Here is a 17585-nt window from a genome sequence, read left to right on the forward strand (position 1 = left end):
TATGTATGTATATGCATGACTGGGACATTGTGCTGAATACCAGAAACTGACACATTGTGACTGACTATGCTTTAATTAAGAAGAAGAAATACGTGAGCACGAAAAATCCCTTGCTGTGTGTCAAGTTGCAAATATAGGTAGGTCTCTGAGCACCACAAGGATGGCAGTTTATAACCGGCATAAAGGAATGCTTTGAAGGACTGTTTTCTGCCTGGAGAGCTCAAGTCTGAGGCCAGCCTGGAGCAGCTGGGTGGTCTTGTGGCTGTTCTTTAATAATATATTTTTTATGTTCCCCTGAAGTCATACATCCATCGACACTTTAGAGATCAGAGTTGGAAAAGACTTTAGACCTGTTAAAGAGAGTGACCCTTTGTGTGAAGGCATCCTCCCCATTCCTCTCCAGCCTTTGAGTCACTCAAGCTGCACCCACCCTCCCAGGGAGCATCGTTCTCTTTCTGCTTTGCCTTCCTTTCTCAGCCCCTCTGCTTCCAGGAGCCTGCCGAGCTGCGAGCTGAAGTCTAAGCAGGATTTCCTGTGTGCAGTTCTACCCCCTGACTCCTGTATTCATCTGCTGTCAGGCTTCATTTGGGCTTGTGGTGTCAAGCAAAGATGAAAAACCTTTGTCAGAGGAGAAAGAACATTGTCTCTGAGGTAGGAGATCTGGGGACAGCTGAAAGGTTGGAGTTCTGAGACTTTCGGGAAGTCACTGGAGTCAGTTTTCTCATCTTTATTTTTAAGCGTAAATAACAGCTACTCCTCATCGGGTTGGTATCAAAGTCTGATGTAAGAGTGCACAGTGGACACACGGCAATGAAATGGTCTGGGCAGATGTGAGGTGCAATTATCACACAGATAGAAAAGAGGCTGAAATATTCAAAAAAGGGAGGAAAAGACCTCCCGACAGACCAGTCTGCTCTTCCAGGATAAGATCACCACGAGGTGGCGATATGGAGTCACCAACGCGTCTGAAAACTGGTAACCAGAGGCTCCCCGTCACTGAGAAGGACTGAGGACTAAACTAGCCTGAACAGAAGCCCTCACCATGAAAACCTGCTGTAAAAGTTGGTTGTTACAAGTTTGAACTCTGAGACAAATTAAATTGTTGAATTCATTCAGATGATGGTTTTAAAGAGAAGCTGAGGAAAGGTGACCCTTTTTCTGCATTTAGGTCATTTGAAGGTGCCAGGAGAGGGAGGCATGTTACTAAACCAAACCTGGCCCCCGGGGGTGGGGGTGGGGGCTGACATCAGACTCTCTTTCCCTCCCCGGTCACACTCCGATGACCCTGTCCCTCTTGGAGACTGACTCCCCCATATTTGAAGAGCTGTGTCTGTTCTGAGGTCAGACCCTGGGTGGGCGGATGGCCTGTGGATCCATTTAGCCTCTCGCAGTCCCAGAGTGAACCTTCTCTACCCACCTCTTTCAAAGGTGGCAGCCTGTGTGACCTCAGGGATTTCTAACTGCTGGTCCCAAAAGGGCCCCAAGCAGAGGGTGGCAGGCGGTAGGAGGAGAAGAAAGAGCATAGGGTCTGAAGGCCAGATGTTACAGGGCTGGGTGGGGCCACTGTGTCTTGGACATAGATATACAACTCATGGGCAAATGACAGTAGGTGGTACAGTAGTAAATGAGCTGCATATCTATTTAAAATCATAATTCCCATTGGCTCTGTGTCATCTTTTGACAGCAGTTTAGGCTCAGGGCATAGATTTTTTAGTGTCTCCATGACCTTGTTAAACCATGGCTTTGTCAGTCGTTAGCTGTCTGGTCTTGGGTAATCTTTAATTTCCTCGTCTCCACAATGTGGGTAATAATAGCACCTATCTCATAAGCTTGGTGCAAGAATTAAGTGTGATTATCCACATAGATTGTGCTGAGTAATGGCTCACGCGATAGCTGCTGTCACTTTCAAACTTTATTAAATGCATGAATGCAGTGATGGAGAGGTCTGCCCAGGGTGCGGGGATCATCAAAGGGTCCTCATCCTGGGGAAGATAGGAAGCCATTGGCCTGGATGCAGCCTCAGGTGAATTCTAGAATGTCCTCCTGCACACCTCCTGGTCTACCTGATCCATAAATTTCTCCCACGCAGACCTGAACCCTACAGAGTCTCTCCGTGCTGGGAACAGCTCTCTGTGTGAGAAGAGTTGCTTCTCCTTCAAATCCTACCACAGATGTCAGGGGACCGGGCTGTTTGCCCCAGGATCCTGCTCTTTGCCAGAATCCATGAGTCCAGCAGCAGGAACGTGACTCAAGCCCAGGAAATTGAATATAGTTCCCTGTGCTATCCAGTAGGCCCTTGTCGTTTACCTATTTTATATACAGTAATGTCTGTTAATCCCAAACTCCTAATCTATCCCTCCCCCTCCATTCCCCCCTGGTCATCACAGTTTGCTTTCTATGTGGGTGATCTATCTCTGACATGTAAAAAAACTGGTTTTTTTTTTAGATTCCACATGTAAGTGACATCATATGATATTTGTTTTTATCTGTGGAGTCAGTCATTTTAATAATATTAGATATTGTGTATGAGGGTCCTGGAGGATGAGAACACAGTATTAAAGTTGTTTTCATTTACCATGAGGTAACCTTTATTTTTCTTCAATTTCTTGTAGTGAGCTGTAATAGAAAAGAATCCGAAAAAAAATGTGTATGTATAACTGAATCTCTTAGCTGTACATGTGAAACTAACATTGTAAATTGACTACACTTTAATAAAAAATAAGAATTTAAAAAAAAGACTGACTATACCCAATTAACACCTGGTGACTGCCTGCCCCGTGGCTTTGGCTAGCATGGTCTTTTCAGTGCCTCTTTGAGCAGCCTCTCACTGCTGTTTGCCTTCCCCTCCAAAGGGACACAATGCACTTTTTCCAGACCACCCATGGACTACGCTAACAGCTTTGTCATCATGGCAGCTTTGCAGACAAGGTCTTAATGGCTTTTAAGATTACACGACATACAATGTTGAAATTTAATGAGGTCCTCAGATACAGCTATAATTTGAGCCTCAATGTTGATTGTGTTTTATCAATCGTCAATTTATCATTTGTAAAGCTGATGGCACTCCTCCCATAAGCAGCCTGCTCTGCAGTGTAGACAGTTCAGGTCTCGAGAGTAATCTAGGGGCGTACCCATCAGTTCAACACCTGCTGGGCCAACTGTCTCAAAAGCTACCCTTAGGATTCTAATTTACAGGAGTGGCTGGGTGATGACATTGAGAGGCTAATGCCATTAAAAGAACAATTTATTACTTACATTTCCGAAAAGAAGTGGGCACACCCTGCCACCACGGCCACAGGGGAAGCACCTGGTTTTTGTCAGGAGGGAGGGGAAAGTGGAGGCTAGAGCCCTTACTGTGGTTATTTGAGAGAAAGACCCTTCCCCTTTAAATATGTCAACAGGAAAAGGCAGGGTGGAGTAAACAGTTTAGGATGGGCCAGTGTGACTAGTTCCCACGGGCTTGGGACAGTGGCTGGCTGTTTGATATCTGGCCATGGGTTGACTTAAGGCAGGAAAAAAATATTGGCTTGGGGAGTTCAGAGTTAGATAAGAATGGTTAGCTTGTATAAGGGAAGAGCGCGCGTAATTAAGCTACTTACTATCTCCAGGATTAGCTTGCCCTGGGAAGGACAGTCTCTCCTCGTATCTGTTGGCTCCCGGCAAGATGTCAAAACATCATAAGATACAGGATATAAAATACACGATTAAGACAACCACTCAGACACACAGAGGTGGGGACCTAGAAATCACCAGCACAATCTCTCATATCGCATCTCCTTTTTCTCTGCACGTGTGCTTTGCATTCTCAGAAAACTCTTCCTCACGTGGTTAGAAACGTGGGTGTCGGCAGCTCTGACAGAGGCCATGTGGCAAATCTCAGGGATAGACTTTGATAAGCTGGGCTCGAGGCCCAGAGCACGGGTATGACATTACGTTGACGACAGCTCCGCTAAAGAGAGATATTTGACACGTTCATTATGGACATAGAAGTCCAGCAACTTTTTGTTCCTTTTGGATTCTAGTGGCAACATAGTTTTCATCTACAAACTTTACTTCCAAGTTAAAATCAGCTGGCTCCCGTTGGTGCCCTCGGAGACTCCTTCATTGGAGTGGCTTCGGCCACCTCTTCTCATGCCCCCTGGAGTCTCTGGGCCACCAGTGAAGGCCATCAGTTGGCCAAGGGCTCTGATACAAGAAACTACCCCTCTCAGCTGGGCTGTACACCAGTAACACAACAGATGACTGGCTACCTACTGGGCTGTGCTGGACCCTGAGCCCGTGACCCTTCATGCCCACTGGCACGTTATGGTTTGGGTCATGCCACCAGCACCCCACAAGACAGGATGGAGGCAAACTGAGGCTCTCTGGAATATTCCTGCTGCAGGAGTGGGTGGCTTCCCCTGTCCTCTGTCCCTGGCCAGAGGTCTCAGTGCTAGAGGAGGTCACCCCTCCCCCAGTCACCTTTGTGACCCGAGAAGCCCCTTGGGAGTGACTAAGTGAAAAGCAATGGGTAGTGGTAGGCCACGCGAATAGCACCACCGAGCACCGTGCCGTCATCCCAGCACTGGACGCTTTGGCCAGTAAGCGGCCCCATTTCCACATTTATTACAAACTCTTGGTCCATGGCCTTAAACTTCTCCCCTTCAGAGTAGAGAACTCTGGGAATCTCTTGTCTCACAGATACCCAAAATATCAATCAAAATCACACATGTCCCTACCTGTACCAAGGCCACGGTACAAGGCCAGGACATCCTGTACCTTCACAGTAACCAAGTTACAGACACTCCTCATAGTAACCAAGACACACGTTTCACTTCTCAGAATAGACAGTGCTTGGAAGAGGCGTTCAGTAGAACTCTCGTGTTCTGGATTGTTCCGGGAAACCTGGAGCAACTGAGACATGTGACTGTCTCCTCTAAGAACTTGTTTACATATTCCAGTCCAACAAAGAAACCTCCAGGTGAGTTTCTATTTTGCCCGAGGCCCTAATCCAGTTTCACAAACTTTCTATCCTGAGCCCACCTGATGACGTCCGGCAGCCAGATCGAGGGCACAGATTCTTCTGAAATCCATTAACCAGACGTTATCCCAGGACCAGCAGATGCCCGTGCAACATAGGACGGATGTGAACCTAGACTTTCCTCCAAAGCAAAAGCCAGCTCAGTGCCGCAGTACCACACTCTGTGGGCTGTTGCTCTAATTGCTTCTGGACTAGGAGCTTTCACTGGTGTGTAATACAGAGGCCCAAACCCTCCAAACAAGCCATTGTTTCATCCAAACATGGCACGTGCTTAGAGCCACATCAGTTGGAGGGGATGTCCACTTGGAAAGGATGCTCCAGTCCCACATCCCAAATGACATCGCCCTGGCCTAGGTGACGCCACTAGTGACGCCCTCACTGCTGAAGATGACATTGCCTCAAGTGACATTGCCCCTTAAGTAGGGGCAGCTGAAGACCTCACCTTGGACGTAGGACATTTTTGCTTCTTTTTTTTAATGTCAGAAATTCTGTTGTGTTTCTGAGCTCACTGTCTGCTTAGCTCATGATGCTGGAGTAGACATTCCTTGCTCTCTGCCAAGACCTACACACCTACACTCCCTGCCTAAAGGGAAATCTGGGAAGGGGTACTACTGTCTGAGCCATTCTCCCCAGGAGACACCTCACCTGCCTCATATCAGTCAACCTCCTCGAGCCCCTGGGTAGAGGACCACCCACTCCTCTGTGCCTTTACCTACTACCCCCACCTCAGCTTCCCACCACAATCTCCACTCTTGCATTTCCCACGAGACCACCGTAACTGTCCCTCCCCTTAGTTACACACGACGCCACCAATCTTTACATATACTTTACTAACTTGTGAGTTTATATCCTCCAACAGCATAACTGCCACCTTGAACCAAAATACGTACACAAAGACATTATTGGCAAACTGTTGCTTTTAATGATTTCCACCAGGGTATGGTTGGAAACCTCTGCAAATTCCAGATCTCATTTCTTGATTACACCTTATAAATAGAAAACTTACTTATGGGCTGACCTGAAAGAATCCCATGTACCTCTACTTGTGTCTCTCCATTCTGCTTTCATAACAAAATATTTTCTTAGCTGTTGAGGGCAACTTATGGTTCACTCCCCCAAAATCTCCATGATCATCACACCAAAATTTCCTTAGTCTGGTGTCAAAACATCAGAGGATGGATTGAATTCATTATTTTTTTTATAGTCTGCATTTTATGATGCTTTGCTATTTTACAGGATCTTCTAAACTTGAGAAGAGACTGCCCCTCCAGAGGTAGTTAATTCCGAATGAGAGCAGCAGCTTATTTGGGAGCATACCTCTCATTTGCTAGGTAAGCACCTCCTTTATTCAGCTCTCACACATCAAACCAATAACTCCCTGCCCCCAATCCATCCAGGGCCAGGGGCCAGATAGCTAGGGATACCCCTGGGCCCCACATCCCTCTAGAGCTATTCAAACTGACCAGTCCAAAGCTGTTTACTATGCCCTGCTTCACCTTGCCCTTGGAAGCCCCAGTAAGGGCGCTGGTCCAGGCTTTCCTTCCCCCTCTCTTAATTCTGCCTCCCAAACAAACAAGCCAGATGCTCTTCCTTGGAAAATGTAAGTTTTGAACTCTTCTGTCAGTAGCTTTATACACTCCACAGAGTCACTTAGTAACTTCCATAAATGAAAATTCCAAAGGTACATTTTGAGACAGGGGTCCTACACGATCCTCCTTGCCTTCCATGGGTTATAAGAAACTTCCTGCAAATTCCCAATTTTGTTTCTATTGTTTTTAGTTTTTTTTTTATTATGATTACAATCAGAATAATCTTGATAAACACAAAATCCAATTCAATCCAATAAATATTTGCTAAGTGCTTACTTATTTTTTTAAAATTGAAGTACAGTCAGTCTACAATGTGTCAATTTCTGGTGTACAACATAATGTTTCAGTCATATGTACACATGTATATATTCGTTTTCATAGTCTTTTCCACTGTAGGTTACTACAGTATTGAATGTAGTTCTCTGTGCAGGAGAAACTTGTTGTTTAGGCTAAGTGCTTTCTAAGCTTTGTGCTTGAGCTCTGGGCCAGAGATGTCACTACCTGGGATGCAGGTGGTGGCGAGTACATGAATGAAGCAAAACAAGGCGACCCCTCAGCTGTAATCATGGTGAAGTCAGTGAAAACGTATGAGACCCGATGAAGGAGCAACGAATTCTGCCGTAGGCACAGGGAGTCAGGGAGAGAGAGAATCTGCCAGGTAGAGAAGGGTGAAATGGACTTTTAGGCAAAAATATCAGTTTGACAGAGGCAACGTGTCCTGAAACAGTCCAACGTGTAGGAGAAGAGTGGATGGGAGGATACAGCTGGAGCCCAGGGACATGTGTGTAGGATGTGCAGGGTGTTGACCTTGAAGTTGGCTAGAATTGAGAAGGGAAGGACTTCTTAGGTCAGATTCAGAAATTTGGACCTTTTCTCTAAGCAGATGAAAAGCCTCAGGGACTTGAAGCTAAGATGTAATGAGATGCCACCATGACAGCAGTCACTGGAGAGTGAGCTGTAGACCAGGCTGGTGGTCTGGAAGGCAGGGGCCAAAGCTCTCTCACCCTGCATCCCGCACAGTGACTAAAAGCGCACTTGGCACAGAGTGGGTACTGAGTAATGACTGAATAGATACTGTTGTTTCTCTCCAGCTATTGTGTTGTCACCTAACCAGTAGAAGGCTATTGAGAAATTCTCTCTGCCTCTGGCTAGGTCAGATGTCCCCACACTGAGCATTCCAGCCTTCCCTCCAACATTTCAGTGACCACTGTATTGTCATGACCGGTAGCCTTTTCTCACCCCCTACTGCCGTCTCTTTGAGGACGGGTACCAGCTCATTCTTGACAGCAATTCATTCAATGACAGAGAGAGTCTGGGACCTGAGGTGCTTCATGAGTGCTCTTTGGGTAACTGGAAGAATGAGAGAATGACAGGAGAATGACAGACTGAGTGACAGGATGAATGAGGTCTGGCAGAGGCCAGCCCTGTTCTTGCTGGAATCAACAGTGTCAGTTCCCCTAGCACCCTTCTCTTCCCTGAAACTGCCCGCAGCTCTTGGAGCATGGATACCATTTGCCCCAGGAGTCACCACAGGCCTTTTCAGAGCTGTTTTCTGATGCCTTTCATCTAAACGTCTTCACCTCTTCATGTGACAAAAGCAGCCAATCAAATGCCCGCGTGCATGGTGACTCACAGCATTAACGCAAAGGGCAACTTGTCTTCTCCTCTTTTCAGATTCCTAGGACAGCAACAGACACTCTTTGTAGCAAAGATGCTGAGGGTTAGAGACACAGGTTAGAGACTAATAGTTCCAAAGGGAAACTCTCTAAGACCTTCTGCCCCAAGATACAGAGGTGGCAGCTGTGCGAAGGAATGTGTCCCCATCTGTGACGCACCTGCATGACAGTGTGTGTACGTACGTGTGTTCAGGGTGTTTAAGAGGATGTTTAAGATGTTTTAAAGCAATTTCTTTTTAAAAACGAAATGAAAAACCCAGAAAAAATCAATTAACTTATCTTGTATAAAGAGTTTGTTATAAAACACTAAAATTAAAAAATATATATGTATAAGGCTTTGAGATACCTGGGGAAAAACCCTCTAAATATTATTATTAGTTCGAGCTATTCGAAAATTGCTGATATTCTACCATGTTTACCTACCAGAAACAACAATTTCATCTGGTTTAACTTTAGCAGAAAAACTATGAATTACTTTTTAGATGGATTCAGAATCAAAACCAAGAATTGCACATGGCTTCGAACAAAATAGTTTCAATGTTAAGAGATGTGACATAGGGCCTTCCTTTAAGAGAAATAAACATTAATATACTTTCCATTTGCATTCATACAAAGTGCTGTACCATCAACTCTTCACTGTCTCTTATTTTTCTAAAGTAAAGCATTAGCAATTTGAACTGCTGGACAGGAATTCTGAAACCTCATGGCTAATGAGCATTTTAAATTTGGAAAGCAAATACTGTTCTGTAGGTCTAAGATGGATGCTTTCTGCCAGACTAGATTTTAGCTTATGTTTATTTGGCCAACTTCCTCATTTTCTGACAATGAATATGTTTTTAATGTACATAATTTGACCGAAAAATTAATACTGCTTTGATGCAGTGATAAGCATTTTGTCTGTATGTGAGGTCACTTTTGAAGGAGGGGCTAGTTTTTGAGCAAATTTGGCCTGGCAAAATGCACAGTTAAGACTCAGCTGAGAGCAAAACCTCACCCACTGGATAACCACTGGTGACTTACAAACAGGGGCCAGCCCTCTAGGTCAGGGAACCACACGGCAGTACAACATGCATGAGAGCAAAGTCAGATTTTGAACTTCAAAACTATCAGTGACCAGACTGCATAGGACACGTATTCAACCACCAGCCTTAGCTGTGGGTGGTCACTAGCTGTGTCCAGACATTCTATGGAACCCCCAAAGGAAACCTGCCATCCATCATTTCAATCTTTGGTGAAGAGAATGACACATCCCCAATCTAATCAGGAGAAAAAAGCAGAGAAATTCCAGATGGAACACATTCTCAAAACACCTGACCGTACTCCTGAAAACTGTCAAGGTCATGAAAAACAAGGAACATTTGAAAAACCGTCACAACCAAGGGGACCCTAAGGAGTCTTGTCTATTAAATGTCACTTGGAATCTTGGATAGAATCCTGGGCAGAAAAGATCATTAGGAATTGAACACATATGTCCATAGCAAAGCCTGCACGCAAATGTTAATAGAAGCTTTTCTCATAGTTACAAAAATGATGGAGCAGCTGAGATGTCCATCAGGAGGTGAATGGATAAATAAACTGTGGTCCATCCGGTGGAATGTTATTCAGTGCTAAAAAGAAGTGAGCTATCAAACCACAAAAAGAAACAAAGGAAACTTAAAATCATATCACTGAGTGAAAGAAGCCATTCAGAAAAGAGTAAGTTCTGTATGATTCCAACTATATGACACTTGTGAAAGGCAAAACTACGGAGCCAGTAAAAAGACTGGGTATCTCCAGTGGTTGGGGGAGGTGGGGTGAGCAGGTGTGACGCAGAGGATTTTTAGGGCAGTGAAACTCCTCTGGATGACACTATAATGGTGGAAACATGTTATTATGTTTGTCAGAACCCGTGGATTATACAGCCCCAAGAGGGAACTATTATGAAACCTATGGACTTGGGGTAATTACAATGTGTCAAGAAACGTTCATCAGCTATTGTGATTGTACCACCCTGGTGGAAAATCTTGACAGTGTTTGTGAAGGACAGGGTTGATATGGGAATTTTCTGCACTTTCCACTCAATGTTGCTGGGAACCAAAAACCACTCTTAAAAATAATATCCAGTAATAGCCTCCAATGAATAAGAATATTAAAGAGTATATATACATGTAACTGAATCACAATGCTGTATACCAGAAATTAACACAGCATTATGAATAAACTAAACTTCAATTAAATAAAGTCTCTTGATGATTTAAAAAAAGAACACTAGGTAAAAAGTAAGGAGGGCTGAACAAAATATGGACTTTAGCAGTAATACATCAATATTGGTTCAATAGTTTTATTAATGTAGCATTATTTTGCAAAAGGTTGACAACAGAGGAACCTGGATTGGAGGTAGGGCAAGGGAAACTATCTTTGCCAATATTTTGTAAAGTTAATACTAGTCTAATATTTAAAAATGTATATATTAAAGAGAGAGTTTACAATTTATCAAAGTAAGGGTACATCATTTTTCATGAAAGTATTAGAAGTGGCCTCCATTCAGTCTTTCCTAATCACATGCCAGGCACATGCTTAGCCTCAGCTTCACATCTGGACCACAAAATCTGGCAAAAAAAGAGTTGATGAGCCTTTACAGAGTCTGTTCTCCAGGAGTCAGGGAAGCCCTCAGTTCTGGGAGTATGGGGGGGTCATGGAACCTGCTGAGAGCAGCCTTGCTGAGGTTCCAAACCCCGTCCAGCTCCCCAGGGCACAGCAGTGCAGGTGTATGCTTTTTCAGCACGTCGAGCTGTGAGTTAGTGTGTGGATAGAGCCTCAGCATGATGCTAGCACACTGGGAGTGACGGTCTATTTCTCTCCATGGATGTCCATGAAAAACGGGCAATGGGGAAGCTTCAGGGGACCAAGGACACCAACAAAGAGGAGATGGCATTTGAGATGGATCTTGAAGGATGAGTCATTGTGTGTCTGGCAAAGTAGAACTGGAAGGGCATTCCAAGTAAAGGGAACAGCAGTAGCAAAGGCAGGAAGGGGAAGAATTCACCAGGTATTCAGGAAATGCTGGATGAGTGGCTTAGTGTGTGTGTGTGTGTGTGTGTGTGTGTGTGTGTGTGTGTGTTTGTGTGTGTGTGTCTAGAAATGAGTTTGAAATAACAAGCTCAGCCAAGAGGAAAAAGACTACACAGCCTGGTCTAAGATTGTTCCCCCTGTTTGGAAAAGAAAGATCAAGGCAGAAGTTGGCACAGGGTCACAGGAAAAGCTGGGGGTTCACGGGAAGCCAGTGAAGAAAGTTCCCTGCTCCCTGCCAGAGCTTGGAGACATCTCTCAGAAAAGATCCCGGAGTCCACGTGTTTTTGTTTTTCTAATTTTGCTTTGTGTTCTGACCTATAGTCTTTCTCCAGAAAGAATCTGGCTGCCACTTTAGGATCAAGATGAATTTCTCATTTTGCAGGAGACCACCTCGATCTGTACTTCCTTGTGAAACAAAGCAGCTTTGTCTTGCCTGTGTCCAAGTAATCCCCCAAAATACCACATTGTGAGTGCCTGTTTGTGTGGTTCAACAAAGCGAACAGAGGGTTGGATCTTAGGGTGAGCCAGCTTTACATGGGGCTTGGAGTCTGGGGAAATAGCCTCCTTCCATGCGATTCATGAAGAAAACCTTTGAATCACTGAGAGAACCAGTCACTACCCAGAGCTCTGTGATCTTGGAATTCTCAAACAGGTGGAACTTGAATGGAATCCATCCACAGTCACAACTTTTTGTATCTTTATTGTGGGTCAGGACAATGTTTTTGAAAGTTACAATTAGCTACCAACCCAATTCTATAAACACACATCAAGATGTCAGAGGAGCTCTTAAAATTTCATGAAATGTCCATTTTTATTTTTAAAATTGTATATGTGAAAAAAAATCATTAGGTCAGAAAATACTGATCTTCATGCCAACTTGTTTTTGGTCAACTGGCACTGAGTGTTGACATTTGGATATCAGGAACTACCCTGTTTGCCACAGTCCCCATCACTCCTTATTGCCTCATTGTCCCTGTCCCAGAGACAAGGCTCAGTTGCCATTTATCATCACACATGTGCTGTTGTTTTCCTTACAACTGAGTCAAAAAGGAAAATGACAAATTTCTTGTGCCCAAACATCATGAAAAGTAAAGAAACAAATTATAGAGATCTACATCTTTATGGAAGTGAGTTCTTTTTATATGGTCAATGTGAAAACAAAATGTATCTATTTTTAAAGAATACAACTTATGAACCAAATCTGTTCTGCTTCATTTCATGTTAATAGCTCAGCCTCCTATAATTTAGTATGAAGCCTTACATGAGGGGCTGTGGTTGTCAGCTATCAGGAGATGAGCAAATGGAAATTCAGAGAAGTTAAGATCACAGCCAAACAGATGCTGTATCCAGGGCTCCATCCACGTAGGTCATTCTGCTACCAGACTCTGCCTAGAAAAGCCTGACCAGAGTGAGGTCCCCCACATGTGGCCAGAAGGTGAATTTTTTTAAATCAAAAACCCAGATCAAGAATTTCCTCCTTATTAACCTCTCAGGGCCCAAGGATGCCTCTGCTCACACAGTAACTTCAGGTGCTTCACAGGAAACAGGAACTCAGAGACCGAGATGGCTTCCCCAGCTCAGTCCTTCATTCATCGAATGTTCATTGAGAGCAGCAGATAGGAAAAGATCAGATAGTGGACTCCAAGCGTCGGGGCTTCAAACTCTGGGCTTCTCATCCTCCTAACCCTGTGACTTTGGACAAGCCGTGAGTATCTCCAAGCTCCAACATTCCATCTGTAAAATGGGATGAATTATAGGTTACGCATACCATGGAGGGGACTGTGATGAGAATGAAGGGAGAGCTTTGGGTAAAATGGGCTTATTGTTTGTAACTTCCCCTCCAAGATTTTGCTGCTGGGGTCCTTACCCAATCAAGGAGGGTCTTTACAAGGCTGAGCTGTCCTAAACCGGCTGCTGGGGGGAAAGGAAAGGGCTTGGAAGAACCTGGTCTAATGCCACACATGTAACACCCTCCCACCCCGCCCCCCACAAGATTACATCAACCACTTTCCCTGCAGGAAATGGCTGTCTCTGAAGGGGCGTGGCTGGGAGGAGTGTGAGTAAAGCTACACAGGTTTGTGAGTTGTAAAACCCTTGTCTATCTGGGCACTTGTATAAAAGGCCGTCCCTGCCTCATACTGTGGACAAGACAGCTGTAAGCCTGCAAGCTCACTCCTACATCTGGGATCACACTGGATCTGCAAACTCAGAGCCAGGTAAGAGCCTAGCTCTCTAGAGAGTTTCATTGCCTGTCCCCCTCCCAGCTCCCATGAGGACCTCAGGTTCCTGGGGTCTGGACCCCAGCAGAGACATGTGGGCGCTGAGTCCCAGTGCCGTGAGGAATGAGTGGGTCTTCATCTGATATGCCTGGCTCCCATCCAGCCTTCATTTCGGAAGCCCACGTTTGGTGACTATCCTGTATCAATCCTGAAGGGATGCCATGTGCTAAGAGTAGAAATGAGATCAGGGCCACTTCCTGCCTCTTTTGTTTTTAAGTTTTTTTTATTGAAATGTAGTTGATTTACAATGTTAGTTTCAGGTGTACAGCAAAGTGATTCAGTTACACAGATATATATACTTTTTCAGATTCTTTTCCATTGTAGTTTATTACAAGATATTGAATGTAGTTCCCTGTGCTACACAGTAGGTGCTTGTCGTTGATCTATTTTATGTATAGTAACATGTGTCTGTTAATCCCCAACCCCTAGTTTTCCCTCCCCGCCCTTTCCCCTTTGTGAGACCTGCCTCTTTTTAAACAAAATTCTGTATTCTTTTAAAATGGAGCACTGATCATAATAATCAGCTTATCACCCTGAACTAAGCCAAACCAAATCTTGAGTTTTTCATAATTGCTTTTTTATTTCTTGCCAATGTTTTCTGAAAGGCAGAGTAAGGTGAAGGCAAGAGGTCTTCAGTGAGGGCTGGTGTACAGGACCAGAGAGAGAAGTTCTGGCTGTCTGTCCCAGCTTTGTCACTTGACCACCAGGGGACACTGAGCAATTTGTTTGCCATTCTGAACCTTAACTGTCATATCTGTTACCTGGGGGTGATGTTTTATTACCTACCAGGCAGGGCTCTTGTGTGGATTAACAAGACAAGAATTAAATACCGGTCAAGTGCTTAGCACATAGTAGGTATCAAATTAAAATGCTAATTCTCTTCTTTCAAGTGTGGTTTTTGTTGCCCACCTGATAAAATCTATGCAGTTTGGTGTAGCAATTAAGGTCATCCTATTTGTTCAATGATTACTTTTGAAAAGCACTTATTGTGGGCTTTCTGTATGTCAAGCACAGTGCCACAAGTCTAAAGGCTCCAGTGGAAATTCACCCCTATCCACCCTGGTTCACGTTGCCCAGTCAAGTTGGGTGACTTCCCCTCTTGCATGACTCTCCCTAGCTCTTACTGAATCCCAAATACCCCTCCTCCCAAGCCCCGCTCCATCCCCCATCTCAGAGTCTCCAAACTTCATGCATGTCTAACCTTGGGTCAAACATCACCTTTCATGTCACTTACCATGTCCTTCATCATTGTGTGGTCATCTGAGTGCACATCGAACAGTGAGAGAGAAATTCAGCACGCTGGAGCTGGAAGAGGGTTGACGATGATCTCACCCACCATCTTGATTTCCAGATAAAGAAGCTGAGACCCAGAATGGGAGAGAGACTTGCCCAAGATCAAGCTGGGGACACAGTTGGGATAGACTCCTGGTCCACGTTATTCAGAGTCCCCAAAGAGTTGCCTCTAAGTTTTTAAGACATGAGACTTTCTTACTTACCTCGAGGAATTCAACATCCAGTCTAGTGCACAGCTAGTAGAAGCAGCTCCATGAGTGCTTAGTGAGTGATGAGCACAGGAGTGAGTGAGCAAGTGTGCAGTAATTCAGTGAGTGATTGAGGGAGTGAGAGTTAAGGATGTTCAGAGTGGTGATGAATGAATGAAGAGTAAGAACTTGCTGACATTCAAGATTCAAGTCAAGCAGAAGTATAATTAGACAGACTGCTTGTTTACTAATTCCAGGGAAGAGAAGGATCTTTGATCTCGCTCCTCTGCAGGCAGGCACGGGTCTGGGTGGAGGGAGGGTCATCCTGCAGCCCAGCACTACAGAACGCTGCCTGACACTGACTCACTGCCTTTTGTCACACAGGTTCCCACCAAGCTGAAGCCATGAGGGTCCAGAGCCTCACCCTTCTCTCCCTCCTCCTTCTGGCTGCTCTGGTGCTCTCGGTGGAGGCCGAAAAAGAAAGAAAGAAACGACATGGCAGTAAAGCCAGCACAGATAAATTGCATGCTCCGGGCAAGCCCCAGATGGAGCCGAGAAGCCAGCCATCCAAGCACCTGACCAAAGGCAAGTTTGTTACCCAAGACCACGCCAACTGCAGATGGGCGGTGACTGAGCAGGAGGAGGGCATTGCCCTGAAGGTCGAGTGCACTCGGCAGGACAATAAGTTTTCCTGTTTCTTCACTGGCAATCCAACCTCATGCTTTGAGTCAAACCAAAAGAACGTCTATTGGAAACAAATTGGCCGGAACCTACGCTCTCAAAAGATCATCTGTGGGGACTCCAAGAGCGTCCTGAAGACCAGGGTGTGCAGAAAGAAGTTTCCAGAATCCAATCTCAAGCTGGTGAACTCCACTCTGATTAGAAACCAGAAATCCAGCCAGAAGTTAATGAAGCCTTCTACCGAAGAGCAGAGTGAGGTCGAAAAGACCACCCTTTCCAGCCCAGCAAAGACTCAGACCACGGCCACCAATTATTCCAAGTGTGTGGAGGACCCAGACTTGGTAAACCAGAGGAAGATAGCTTTAGACTACTGTGGGGAGTCCTGGAGCTTTTTCTGCAATTTCTTCATCTCCATGATACAGGGCAGTTCATGTTAATGAAGTCAAAATTGAACAGAGCCCACTAGGAGGTGCCATGTCAAAACTTTTCCATGTGCTGTAAAGATCTCCTGGTTACCTGTAAGATGAACATTTGTGCTATGAGAGTGCAACAGTTTATTTAAACAGATTTTGTAATTTTTGCTTTTGTGTTTTGGTATTTGTTTTATATTCATTTCCTGAGATGTGATTTCCAGAGGCTGTTGACCTCTGTATGTTTCCATGACCCCTAAAGCTATGTTTATATGAGCACTAAGGACCAGTCTTTGAGCTGAATGAGTCAGAGTGATGATTTCAGTTCAATGCACTTTCTGCACAATTAACAAACATAATAAAGCTCTGTGTGTTTTTCAGAAATACGTCCAACCATTGTTTGGTTTCTCTATATCTAGTTCGAATGAACTCATAAACAGGCCCTCACATAAGTGGAAAAAATATCCTGTTACCATCCTAAGTCATCCATAAGGGGACCCACCCAGAATCTCCATCTGCATACTTCCATGCTTTGGTCTGAAGTATTTGATGCTGACTGAACTGATTTCCAGTGGGGCACCTGAAGCATAAAGTTATTGGTTGATACCTGTCAGGGTCTCACAGAAGGTAAGAAGGGAGGCAGGACTGGAACCCAGGAGGTCGGCAGGGTGGCCAGGTCCACAGGCTGGAGGGGCATCCTCCATCGATTCAAGTCAGGGCTGCCCATTACCACTCGCCATATACAGGACCTCTGACCGTGAGCTCGTTTCCAGCCTGGGGAGAGGGGCCTAAGTAAGTACAGCTTCCTGAGATGAAGACTCCAATACAAGGGTAGAGGCAGCATGGAAAACCAGAGAGAGGAGGCAGAAACTTCTGGAAGATCTCAGGTTGAGCTTCAGAGAAGAGGTGATACCAGAGCTAGAATTTGGAGAGAGTTTCTTTAGGTAGGAAGTGGGGCAGAATGGAGGCACATTAGGCAGATGACAGACGTATGGTGAAGCTTCCACACAAAGACACACTCATCTCCACTTCTGTGGTCAATGCAGATCCAGTGGCCACACCCAAGTTTAAGGGGGCCGGAAAATGCCATCTTATGGTGTATCCAGGTGGGAGAAAACTGCATAGAATAATGACTCTTACACATAGCTAATAACTGTACCACTCTGAATGTTTCACAAGAGATTTTTCCATACCTGAGGTCTCACTGTCTTTAAATTCCCTGGGTGACTGTGAACCTCACAATGGCAAATGTAGATGTGATTCTAGGTAATGGGGCCTTGAGATTTCTGAGCAGGGAAGGACAGAGTGCTAAAGTTCCATAAGTAAATGAAGGCAAGCATCAACGCGGTGCTGGAAACCAATGCCGATGCTGGTAGAGCGCAGGGGGCACTTGCCGTG

The 17585-nt window shown here is 45.0% G+C and overlaps 1 protein-coding gene across 1 annotated transcript; it reads left to right on the forward strand.

Moving 5' to 3' along the window:
- The first annotated feature begins 13433 nt into the window (after window positions 1–13433).
- On the forward strand, window positions 13434–16569 carry FGFBP1 (fibroblast growth factor binding protein 1). The gene is made up of 2 exons (XM_010991013.3): window positions 13434–13552; window positions 15481–16569. The coding sequence occupies exon 2, from the start codon at window positions 15501–15503 to the stop codon at window positions 16212–16214; it is 714 nt and encodes a 237-aa protein (XP_010989315.1). The 5' UTR covers window positions 13434–13552; window positions 15481–15500; the 3' UTR covers window positions 16215–16569.
- The last annotated feature ends 1016 nt before the right edge of the window (window positions 16570–17585 follow it).

Source organism: Camelus dromedarius, chromosome 1 (genome assembly GCF_036321535.1).
Source record: "Camelus dromedarius isolate mCamDro1 chromosome 1, mCamDro1.pat, whole genome shotgun sequence".
Taxonomy (NCBI): Eukaryota; Metazoa; Chordata; class Mammalia; order Artiodactyla; family Camelidae; genus Camelus; species Camelus dromedarius.